General features: G+C 37.8%; 1 protein-coding gene across 1 annotated transcript in view; it reads right to left on the reverse strand.

Moving 5' to 3' along the window:
- CNTN1 (contactin 1) overlaps positions 1-12,055 on the reverse strand; it is a 227,315-nt gene that overhangs the window by 7,556 nt on the left and 207,704 nt on the right. Inside the window, exons 20-23 of the mRNA XM_063396635.1 lie at positions 11,935-12,038; positions 7,693-7,879; positions 6,145-6,257; positions 4,844-5,000 (exon numbers count right to left, since the gene is read on the reverse strand). Coding sequence (XP_063252705.1) covers positions 4,844-5,000; positions 6,145-6,257; positions 7,693-7,879; positions 11,935-12,038 — 561 coding nt within the window. The remainder of the gene's footprint in view (positions 1-4,843; positions 5,001-6,144; positions 6,258-7,692; positions 7,880-11,934; positions 12,039-12,055) is intronic.

Raw genomic sequence — 12,055 nt, forward strand, 5'->3', positions numbered from 1 at the left:
GATTCTGATTCTATTCCTCCTTGTTCAAGAAAATAGGGATTTGTGAATTTTTCTCACAAATAAATTCAGCTCAACTATATACCAGATGTCTCACTCGTTTTGACTTGAAAATAGTCCACATTTTAAAAATCACATGGTGCAATGGGCAAGAAGCTCTTCAGGTGCAAAATGGTGGCACAGCCTCCCTCCCTTTGCTCCCTGAGTACTGCAGCATTGCAAGGAATGATCAGTGGGAACAAGCAGCACCTACGACAGGAGAGCAACATGAAAAATATGCAGATAATGAAAATAATAGACTGGCAAGCATCAAAGGAAATAAATTAGTCCAACAGGACAGATCAGCTTCAATTTGGTCTTCTCTTCAACAAGGCAGAAAAAAATCTGAAATTGTGCATTAAAGTCACTACAGAAAGGAAGAAAGGAAACAGGGATTATCTCAGGACAGTGCAGACTCAGAAAACATAACTAGATATGAAAATATTCCCACTATCTGTCTAAAATCTGAGTTTGAATAGAAGAAAAAGAGAAATTGAAATTAATGAAACTATAGCTTTTCAAGAAAATGCTTTTTTTATCACTGAGTATGTTGTAATGTATGGAATTGTTACCTTATTCAATCACACTAAGGCTTGGAAAGATGCAATACCAGTAAATTAGAGTTGTGATGAAATGAAATGTGATGATGAAGAAAAATCAAGACAAATACCAGAGAATAAAATATGTTGATTTAAGTACATGTATGTACCAGATTACAGGGCATTCTGAGTATTTTCTACATAATTTTTGAGTCATGAGACAACAGCAAATGCATTTTGAAAATTACTTTCCTTTTAGAGGAGAGCTCTTTTGGAAATGTACTTTTAATTTAGTAGAAGCTTTTTGCTATATTCTTATACCAGATGCATAAGAAGTTCCAAGGTGAGTAACAAAGGACTGTCATGCTCCAGCTAGATATGTTTTCTTCAGTACTATTTACTATTTTTACCTATGTTCTCTTCCTCTTATTACTGTAACAATCTTTGCAACAGATGGTCATTTTCAGATCACAACCAAAAGATTGTGATTATAACTATATGGAAAGGGAATGACTAAACATTTGTCCCCTTTCAAAGAGTAATTGAAAAAATAAAAAGATAAATAATTAAAAGGATCTGTAAATCAGTACAGGCAAAATTTATGGATTTTCCTTTGAAAGAGCTGTACTTCAAAGTAAATACTATTTCAGGATCCTAAAACATGCCTCTGGCAAATGGACTTCATATGTTTATATATATGTGTACAATGAACACAGAGAAACTGTAATTTTGTTCTCTTGCTATAAGCATAAAAAATACATAAATTATTCTTTGTCCATGTCACTATTTAAACTGAGACATTAACCTGATTTCATATGTGAAGCTCAAGGTTTATAGTATTTTCCTTTCTTCCCCAATATTTATCCAAATGAGAAGAGTAACCCTCCCCTCTTGCCCACCCTGGATGGAATTTTAAAACTTGAGAGCTTGATTCTATTTTTCCTTACTCTGGCATAAAGCAACTGCACTGAGGCCAGTGCAGTTACACAAGTGAAGTGAAAAAAGAGCCATAGCACCATATGGTTTTAGTTTCTACTGATTGTAAGATTGTTTTGATTACACTAATATTAGTAATATGACAAAGCATGCAATCCAAAAATCATGCAAGAGAAAAAAAAAATGTCAGCCTTTATTGTATTTCAAAGGAAACAGATAAGCCTATTATTAACTGTCAGAAAAGACTACATTGGTTAAACAAGTCATTCCAACCTTCATTTGGCTGTGGTAACTCAAGAATGAATTTTAAATTGTGTAGCTCATTAATTTACCATCATGGGCTTGAAAAATATCCCCAAGCTCCTTACTCTACCACAGGCACTGACCAATAAAATACAAAAGATCATGGCTGTATTTTACACTGATTACAGATGTATGCCGGAATGCGCATATACAGAAAGTGATTTTATGATAAGAACTTTTATTTCAAGATGTTCACTAAAAAGAAATGGATGTGTTTGGTAAACTTAGTTTATATCACTCTCAACTAAAATAGTGTATCCTGTTGGAAGCTGACTGGTTACACGAGAGCAAAGTAGCTGCTTGCCTGCCCCTTCTGCAGGTACTAGGTTTTCTGTGAGATGGATGAGGATGAGGAAACAAAAAGGAAGTTTTTCCCTTAAACAAGGAATAGAGAAATAAAATCTCCTAGTTTCTTTTCCATTTGACTTTCAGATGTAATTATGTTAATTAAAACATGCTACAATTTTAGTTTCTATGTTAGGACTCCCAGGGCCAGTTAGTGCACCTGAACTTGACATATAGGATAAAAGATGTCTTCTGGTGTCCCGTCTGGCCTCCACCTGTGTCCTGGGGTGACATTATGATGTTGAATTGTATTCCTATTTGTCTGTTTAGCCCAGAAATAGGTTTTGTGCCTTTAAAACTAGATCTGAGAGCAAAGTGGCGGAGAAGAAAAAGCAGTGGAGTTCTTTCACAGCTTTACTCAAACACAGAGTTAAGAGCTTCAGCTCTCTCTCGGTGCATGTTGTCTGCAGCAGAAATAGGGAGCAGGAGAGAGCTCTCATTTGCTTTTAGTTAGTTTTTTAGCTAGCTGAGGCAGAGAAGTTCCTAGACTGTGCCTTTTTCTTTTCCTGGAACTGTTCAAACCTGCTCTGGACCAAAAACCCATAAAAACCACCGGGAGCTCATGCCTGTGGCCCACTGGGGGCCCAGGATGCTTCATTCCAGCGCCGGGGGGACTGAGAAACAGCCAAAAAACACCCACAGAGGATTCACTCTGAACCACAGAAGGACTTTCTGAATTTGCCTCTCTTCAAAAAAGTGACAGGCTTTATTGTTTAACATTATTCATTTTTTTATGCTTATAAATATTTTGCTTGTTAAATAAACAGTTTTTCCACTTTTTTTGAAGAAAGACTCCTGAACAGGTGGAGGGAAGGACAGGTGAATTTTGTTCTTTAAGTGATCCCTTTGGAAGTTCTCTTCCAAATTTGTCCCAAACCAACACAACCTGCCTATCCAGAAGGCCTCAGGTCCCCTATATTTCATGCCATGCCTGTCAGATTTTTGTGGATGTCCCTGGTAAACTTGGGCATCTAAAATACTACAAGCTTTGTTTAACACGCTGAATTACACCCTAGATGACAACTGATTATAATAGGAGCTTAGACACCTAACTCAGCCATGTTATGTAGATGACTTTGGATTTGATACCCAGTGAACAGCAGGAAAACACCCATCTGGATGACACACCGGTGTTGTGGACTCTCCTTGTATAAGATCTGGCCATTCCTGATCAGCATAAAGGCTATTTGGAACGTCTGCCCTATCTGCTTAATTCTCCCCATTCATTTCTGCACAAAATTAGGTAGGTTTGCAAACTATGGAAGCAGATGTCTAAAGGTCATGTAAGGCAATACTCCTCTCTGAGTTTGTTAAGATGTCTTATGTTTTGCTTTAGCTATTGTTTACATCTCTGTGTAAGTATGTAACTTCTATTTTGGTCAATCAATCAGCAAAGCATGCATTCCTATCAAACTGCATCTTCTCTTCTTTGCAATTCTCTGAGAAAAAGCATAATTTAATGAAAAAAAATCACTACCATTCTTTCGGGGCAATTATTCTAAACCCTGATGCATTACGGAAAGATTTCCTTAAGAATAAAAATTAGCAGACACAATTTGCCATGTGTAGGTGTTAAAACTGTACTTTGTTCTGCTTTTTGGAAAACCTGCCTAGAAATAACTTGAAATTCTTGCCCGATTTGCTGCATACTATATATTCCAAAGAGATTACCTTGCCTTTTTGTCTCTTTTTCAAACTTTCCTAAACTGAGTCCAGGGAATGCTTCCTCTGTCTGGGTCACCAGAGGCCCGGTCCCTGTCTGTCTAGCTGGTGTATGGTAGAATTTATGAATGAGAACTTGTCTGCAATGTGGAAGACACTTCAGAGCAAAACTCTGCAAACCAGCATTTGAAGGGTGGTAACTCTCCCAGTTATGCTAATTCTGCACATACTTGGGACAGGTCAGAGTCTTGGCAAGACTGATCAGCTTGGGCTTGACATTGTACTGACATGATGCTTTTGGTCTGTAATCTACCAGCTGTGACCTAAAGAGTCCTTGCACCACACCAGTGGTAGGTTGTGATGTGTATTTGATACAAAAATCCTTAGGACATACCCTGAAGACAGCAGTTGCCTTAACTTACCAACTGTGGCTCAGCATTGAGCCCAATTTGAATTATCCTAAGCCATGGTCCTTTCTCTTCCTTGCTGATCATCCAGACCACTCTGAATTAGAGCATGTGGAGTTTCTCATTGATTATTTATTGTTTTTGTGCCACAGATCCCCTTTTCACTGAGAAGTGCAACTGTGATCTGTGCATCACTGTGGAGCACTCCTTTTCTCTATTATTTTCCTTTTAGCAACTGTTGACAGAGGAATGAGCTAGAAGCAAAAGGTACTAGGAACTATGAGGCTATTGCAAGCTGACACCTGGATCCTGAGGCCTGCACCATTTAGCTATGCTTGTAGGACACTAATAGAAGTGGCAGCCTAACTGGGGCCACCAGTAAAAGCAGTCTGGTATTTGGAAGATTGGCAGTGCTTTCAGGATTGAGCTGGACTGCTACAGAAGTGCTCTGAGTCCTCAGAAATATCCTCAGTTTTACTCTTATTCTCAGTACAGCCACTGCTGAAGGGCTACCTTTCCAATTTTGGATGTGCCCATCTCTCAATAGCATGCAAGAGGAACTCAGTCCAAGATTTCCAAGAAGTGTGGCAAAGAAAAGGGAAGTTATCTGCTCACCTGAAATTTTTATTTGGGCTACTTCTCCATCTCCTCCTTCACTGTGTGCTCGCACCTCAACAACATATTCACCATCGCTGGGGACTGGGACCTCTATCGTGTGCTTTCCAGTGGAAAACAACTTGCCTTCATGCTGTCCATCTGGCCTATACAGTACCTAGGAAAGTCATGGTAAATGCAGTTATTCAAATGTTACATTTCCATGAAGATACATTTATATATGTACAGTGTGTCACTGAAAAAGTACTGGGTTTTTGTTCATACGAAACATCATATATATACATACTTAGTGGCTAATACAACCTTTTTCCATATTTACATGAAGTGAAGAAGTGAATCTAGACAGAATGTTTTCTCATTTTCTGTTACAAAATTATGCCACCTTTTGAAAAATAATTTCAGCACTTACACTCAAAGTAAGTAATTAAGTGATGGAAAATAATAATGCAGGGTGGCAGAGACCACCAAATCAAAATATGAGAACTCAGCTGGGTTTTCTCACATCAAATTTATAATCATTTTCATAAATGAAACAATTATCAATTTTATTATTAACTCTCAATGATGCTAAACTATTGCAAATGGGATGGTATATGTCTTGTGGGACCTTTAGAAAAGATCTCATTTCTTTCTGAAATAATCTCTGTGAAACACTATCAGCAAATCCCAGGAAGGAGTTCAACTCCTCAACCAAATTTGCAAATGAACAATATGATACTAATTTTCTTACTGCTAAGCAAGCAGCAACATTAAATAGGACTTAATATCTGAAGTTTTCTATATGCCCTATAGCCAGTATATACACTTGCTGTGGTTACAGAGTAATTGCATCTAATGATGAAGTCCCTTCCTCTACCTTCTCACACCTTAAAAACTCATGTTCCAGGAACTGTAGCCCTCATGGAGGTGGGAAAGGGAAACTGGAAAAACATATACTGATGTAAGGAAAAACTACAAAGTTTACAACTTTTCTATGCATTATTTTGAGCCAACAGATAATAAATGTGATCATGTGGGAAATGATTCTTGCAGTGACTGCTATGAACTTTCCCATAATATTGTTTACCACCCAAATGAATTTTGGTGCCTCACTATTTTCTCATCATACTGACTAAGCCCACTGGCTTTGCCCTAGGCCTACTGGATGGTTGTGACTGCTGAGCATGTTACCTTCCTCTTCAGCATTCAAGTATGTGTGTGTATATAAGTGTAAGTCTGATTACGTACAAAAATTCAACACTGTCTATATACTTCACTACATGAAGCATACATAAAGATAAAAAATATTTCAGATATCATACTTTGTATCCTTCAACAGCAGACTCGTTTGACATTGCCTTCACGTGATCCCAGGTGATGATGTACCTTGAACCAGATCTTACAGAACTGATAATTCTTGGACGTTGGCTTGGAGCTGAAAAGCAACATATGTATAATGTACACATAAATGAGATTTCATAAATGTTCAGTAGCATTTTTATTAAGACACGTAAAAATGTAAAAATTTGAAAATGGACATTAGACTGCCATATCTATGAGTAAGGGATACTCTCCTTCCTGGAATGAACTGCTACAGCTCCAGCCAGGCAATTTTGGATGGCTGTGTGCAGTGGCTGCATTTTGGGTCTGCCCTTCTGTGTTGCCAGAATGGAAGTGGTCAGCATTACCCTTCAATGTGTTGCTGACCACGCAATTACCTTCAGAATCTCCCAGAAATGTGGCGTAAGTCATATTTATTCATTGGGATCAAATGTTTAATCAACTATTTACAGCCATTTCTGCATCGTTTAACTCAGTTCAGTAGAAACAGAAGTACTTCACTCCAGAAACCATTAATTATAACTTACACAATAAGCTTACAAAATGGACTCTTATTAATGAACCCTGCAGATGCAAGTTGCATAATACATTATTTATTGATAGAGATCCTCAAATTAGTTGCATGCATTTTTAGCCCAGGTAATTGTATTAAATACACAAAATGCTTTTCTTACATTGCTCAGTCAATCCTATCCTCTGACTCAGGAGCAATATTCAAAAAACCTGTTACAGTATATTAATTCTAGGGTGAGATTCAGATCACTCACTTCTCAAGGTTGCCTGAATCTGCTGCTCTGCTGGTGTTGAAAATGGCAGCTGGTCACATTTTAATCATCAGAATCCTTCTTGCTATTTACTAAACAGAAAGGCAGTGTACAGATGCCCAAGTAATAGGTGGTCTCAACTGCTCATCATTTAGAGTATCATGTCCAGCTTTGGGATTCCCAATCTTGAAAGACACTGGTAATCTGGAGTGAGTTCAACAGAGCAATACTAACCTGGTGGGGGGATCTGGAACACTTGATTTGTGAAGGAAAGGTGAAAGAGCTGTGCTTGTTCACCCTGGAGGACAGTTTTGGAGGGGACTTAAGAGTTCCCTGTCCTGGTAGGGAGCTTATCAAAAAGGATCCAAGCTCTTGGATGGCATGGCAGGAAGATGAGTAACAAAAATGCACAATATTGACTAAGAGTCTCAGACTAGATGCTCTCAATATGTCAGGACTGGAATGGGTTTCTCAGAGAGGTTATACAGTCTCTATCCCTTTGGCTTTTCAAGATCCAGCTGTAAAATCCCTGAGAAACCTCATCTGAGCTTTCAGACAATCCTCCTTTGAGCCTATAATCTTAGCCTCTTTACTGCCTTTTGTAAGATATCCCCATTATACTCAGCAACAAAAGAGAGGAAGGAGAATTTCAGCAGAAATTTTCAGACTAAGAAGCAATACCACACGAGGAGAGAACATTTGGTGCACGAATGAGAAGCCATGGATGGACATGATTATACTTCACCTAATGCTCCATTTACTTACGTGCTTTCCTGGTAACAACATCAATGGTGCTGCTGGGAGGTCCATAGCCTGCACTATTGAAGGCAGACACGTCTACATGGTAGCGAGTGTTGGGCTTCAGGTTTTCCAGTTTGGTTGAATACTCCTGATTGCTCACCTGTACCCGCTGTGCAGCTGCTTCTTTATCATGAGCAGCCCAGTAACGAATCTGCAGGTAAGCCAGTTGGAGGATTCAATTTAACACATTTACTCATAAAGAAATTTTATAAAAACTGATGTATTTCTATAGTATATATTCAGATATAAGCCAGCTAAAAGAAATCCAACAGCAACAGCACAGAATTCCTTCCACAGGCTTTTTAACCAAGTTGTGTATAGGCATTAAGAAACAGAAATAAATGTAGAAATTATTATGTAAACTTTTCTCACAGTGCTTTAACTTGTTCCCAGCTAAGTCACTAGAGGCCTGGGAGCTGGATAATGCCTTCAAAGAACAAGACTTTTTTCTTCTTGCTGTTTTGTATTTGCATTCTACTCTGAACTTTAGTATTACTTTCTTACACTAAACTCTGACAATGTTTTTGGTGTATTTTGTTTTGAATGTTGTACAAGTTTAGGCCTTTTGTACTTCTATTTACGGAATGCAAAGTAATCAGTCATGTTAGCTGCATGTGTAGGTCTACATAGGTGTATGTAACCATTTTCTAGAGTTCTTCAGCTAAATTCAATCAGGTTGCATAGCACAATATGATATTTGTCAAAGTAGATGAAGAAGAACATGAAAACACTTAAAATATGAGAAAAACATTACTGTAAGCTTGTAACACCTTAAAAACCAAAGTCAATTGAGAGTACACAGAAATTCCATTAGGGTTTTCCCCGCCCCCCCCCCCCCCCCCAAGAACTTGTTCCATCCTACTTTAATTCATTATGCATTACAAAGCATGAGCTGAAAACAGTGTAATTCTTATGGAGTGATGCCATTCCATAGAGTTCCTCACATACACAGGGTCCTATTCTGCATAGCCTTGTGAGATGCAAATGAGAGTGAAACACTGTCAGTCTCTGAGTTTTGTCTGGCTTATAACCATTTGCATAAGACTAAATTACTGCACAAACCTGAAAGAGCAGAGAGCCATGCCCATTTCATTTTGGTTCTGGGTGTTTTCACCCTCAGCATTTTTGCTCAGCTTCTGCCTCACTTCATAATGATTTTTGTGTATGCTGCCAGAGGGTGTTTAAAATTTTTTAGGAAGAAGTTAATATTGTTGGTAAATTCAGGCTCTAGGAAAAATCTTATTTTGTAAGACTTTATTGATGACATGAGGTATCCTGTCTTTTAAATAGTAACTGCTTTCACCTTCTGTTCTTCTGACATTAGTTGTCCATGAAAGTGTCTTTTAAGGAATAGGTTAGATAATCTTCAGTTCTATAAATGTATGTTCAGCATTCTGTTTAGTATCATCCACTACCATCTTAAACATTGGTTTACTGTAATTTAGGCAATCACACTCATAAAATTCGTACTTGTAAAGATGGCTATTTTCCTGAGTAAGCAGCCTTTACCCTCAAACGAGTGAGGACTCTGCACCCAGTCCACTCTGCAGGCTTCAGCAGTATAGTGGTAACCTCCACTGGGGTGAATGGTTTCAAACTGGCATGGATCTGAAACTGTGACAGCCATTTCAGCTGAAGGTCTGATAGTGATCTTCAAGTCAGAGTTTCTTCTACATGATTGTAATTAACACGCTGTTGTAGATAAGCAGGTCTTGTTGAATACAACCAGCTGTACACCATAAGGTGTTAACTGTGGCTGACTCAGGTGAGAGAGGGCGTGTACATCAGGAGCAGAGAACGTCATGTCTGTCTCTAAGTTCAAACAAGTTTCTAGCCTGCAGCAAAAGGATGTCTGTAAAGTTCTAGGTGGCCAAAAGTTTATTAACCATGACAAGACCAATAGTATCTTTGTTGTTGATTTTAGCTGGCCATTGAAAACTAATTAATGACTTAATTTTTAGTATGATCTATTATGTTAATTATGTAACAGCTTTACCTAAAGAGGGAAAACACACTTTGTATGAAGCTTTTATAAATCATATGGCATATTCTGGAAATCTTTGAATTCTTCTGCCTTGCAAAGGCAATCTTGTTTGTTTGCAGTAGAGAGATGCCAATGGTAAAATACAACAGTAACACAGAGCATAAAACAAGACAAGTGAGAACAATGAATGAAAATGCAAATTTCTTCACTGAGAACATATATCATTTCAGACAGAAGTAATATAATTTAAAAATTAAATAAAATTTAAATCCTAAATACAACTGTTCTTGGCTGTTGTGATGTTGGGGACTTTACTCCTATATTGTGTGAGCTATATGTCATGAACACAAAAAGTTCTTCTCTAACACAGAGCCATATTTACATATTTGGAACACTGGAACTTCTGGAAAAGAAAAAAAAATATTACTTCCCTGACAGCTAAGAAAACTACTCTCTTTTTTATACTATTCCTACATAATTTCAAACTTTCTTGAAATAATTTGGAAATTTCTTTCTTGACTCTGGAATCAAATGTCACATTACTTCAAGAGGTCACATTTCCCTGTTTTACTGAGTAGCCGCTCTCCATTTTTTTAGAGAGCTTATATGGTAGCCCCAGACAGCCTTCTTATTCCTGGTGCTCTGCATTTACTTTGTTAGGGTAATCCATAGGCAATGAATCCTCAGAGGACACAGAAGGGAATTCCAACCAAGCTCTAGAGTTTTTGTGGGAAATAAGCCAGTTGTGATTTGTGCGAAGGAATGCCTTAGCCATCATGAATTAGTGCAGCCCTCTGTACTAAAATCAGGGAAAAACCTGTCTTTAATGATCTTCTCTTCTATTCAAATTTTAATATACTGGAGCTGTTTCTCTCAGTGTCGTGAAACAAAAGCTTCCATGTTCTTCATACTGCTATGTATGACTGACACAAAAATATACTTTATTCATATTAAGAAAGAATGCTAATAGCATATTTCAGTCAGTAAGACAAATTCATTTAGTAAAATAAACCTAAATCTATTCCATAGAAGCAGTATGAAATATCGATACTGTCGCTGGTGCTGCACGTATTGCAGAGATGTGGCTATTAGCAGTCTATTGTAAGAACTCATAAATCTTAAATTCTCTATATGGATGGAGATAGTTTTCATACTTTATCTCTTCTTTAAGTGTGAGTTGAGGATACTCCTCTGTAATGGCAAGATGTATCAGCTTACACTCATCACCATGGGGGCAGTCATTCTGACAGTATGCATTAGTGTCAGGAAAATCCGACTCCTCCTGGTGTGAGAAGCATTGTGTCACAGGTGAAATAACTCAGGTTCTTTGCTCAGGGTACTCCCACCTCTCAAACTTTAGCATTCAAAAGTCAATTATGCAATTTTCAAGTAATAATAAAGACCAAATGAAACTGAGAAAGTGCTCTGGTGAATGATGGTTTCTATTAACCTGTGTTACACTTGAGCAATAATTTAAAGGTAAGTATTGTAGTATTTATCTATGTCAATAGACACAGAGCCTTCCAGAGACAGTCACCAGAATTTTATAATGCAGTTTGAATACTCTTTCCACTACAACTTTTATGCCAACTCCACAAATGCTATCTGGAGCCTTAACCTTCCAGAACAACCTTCTCTAATTTTGTCCTGTCCAATGGCTCCTTCAGGACTCATGGGGGTTGTGATCTTCAGGAACACAAGTCCTTCTATTTATTCTCAGTAAGAGAAGAACCATGGGCTTTCCTTTTGCTGCCTTTCCCTCTACCAGAGTAGGGCTGGTGATTGCCCTGGGGAAAAAGATCTCAGAATTAATACCTTATTGAGCATTGTGGGGCAGTAATTTGGGACTATCAGTCTGTTTATCATCCAGCCAGATGGAATTTTGTACATAGACTTGATAATTAGAAAACTGTATTTGAAAAAGACAAAAAAAAAGAGAAGAAATTTGTATCCTAATGTAGCTGCTTACTGTATATGTACAAGCCAGTCAGTGGAGCCTTTTGTTAGTTGAAAAGTGCAAACATACATTTCTTAAACTATTTTAGTAATGAAGCACATCACATCAAAAATAATCTGTTTCTCAAGATGCAAAATCTGCACGGAACATGCGAACTAAAGAGAAATAAACCCTAGAGACGGAATGCCAGAGTAGGAATTATTGTTGGTGATAACTACCGGCAGTAAATGAAAAAGAAGATTGAGAGTGTCGCTGCTAAACTCACCTGATAGCCTTCCACAGATTTATCAGAAACATGGTGCCAAGAAACGGACATTTCAGAAGATGACAAAACTTTTACACTCACATCTGTAGGTATTTCAGTTGGAGCTGGAAGATAAAACCTA

Source organism: Prinia subflava, chromosome 4 (assembly GCF_021018805.1).
Source record: "Prinia subflava isolate CZ2003 ecotype Zambia chromosome 4, Cam_Psub_1.2, whole genome shotgun sequence".
In the NCBI taxonomy this organism is placed as follows: Eukaryota; Metazoa; Chordata; class Aves; order Passeriformes; family Cisticolidae; genus Prinia; species Prinia subflava.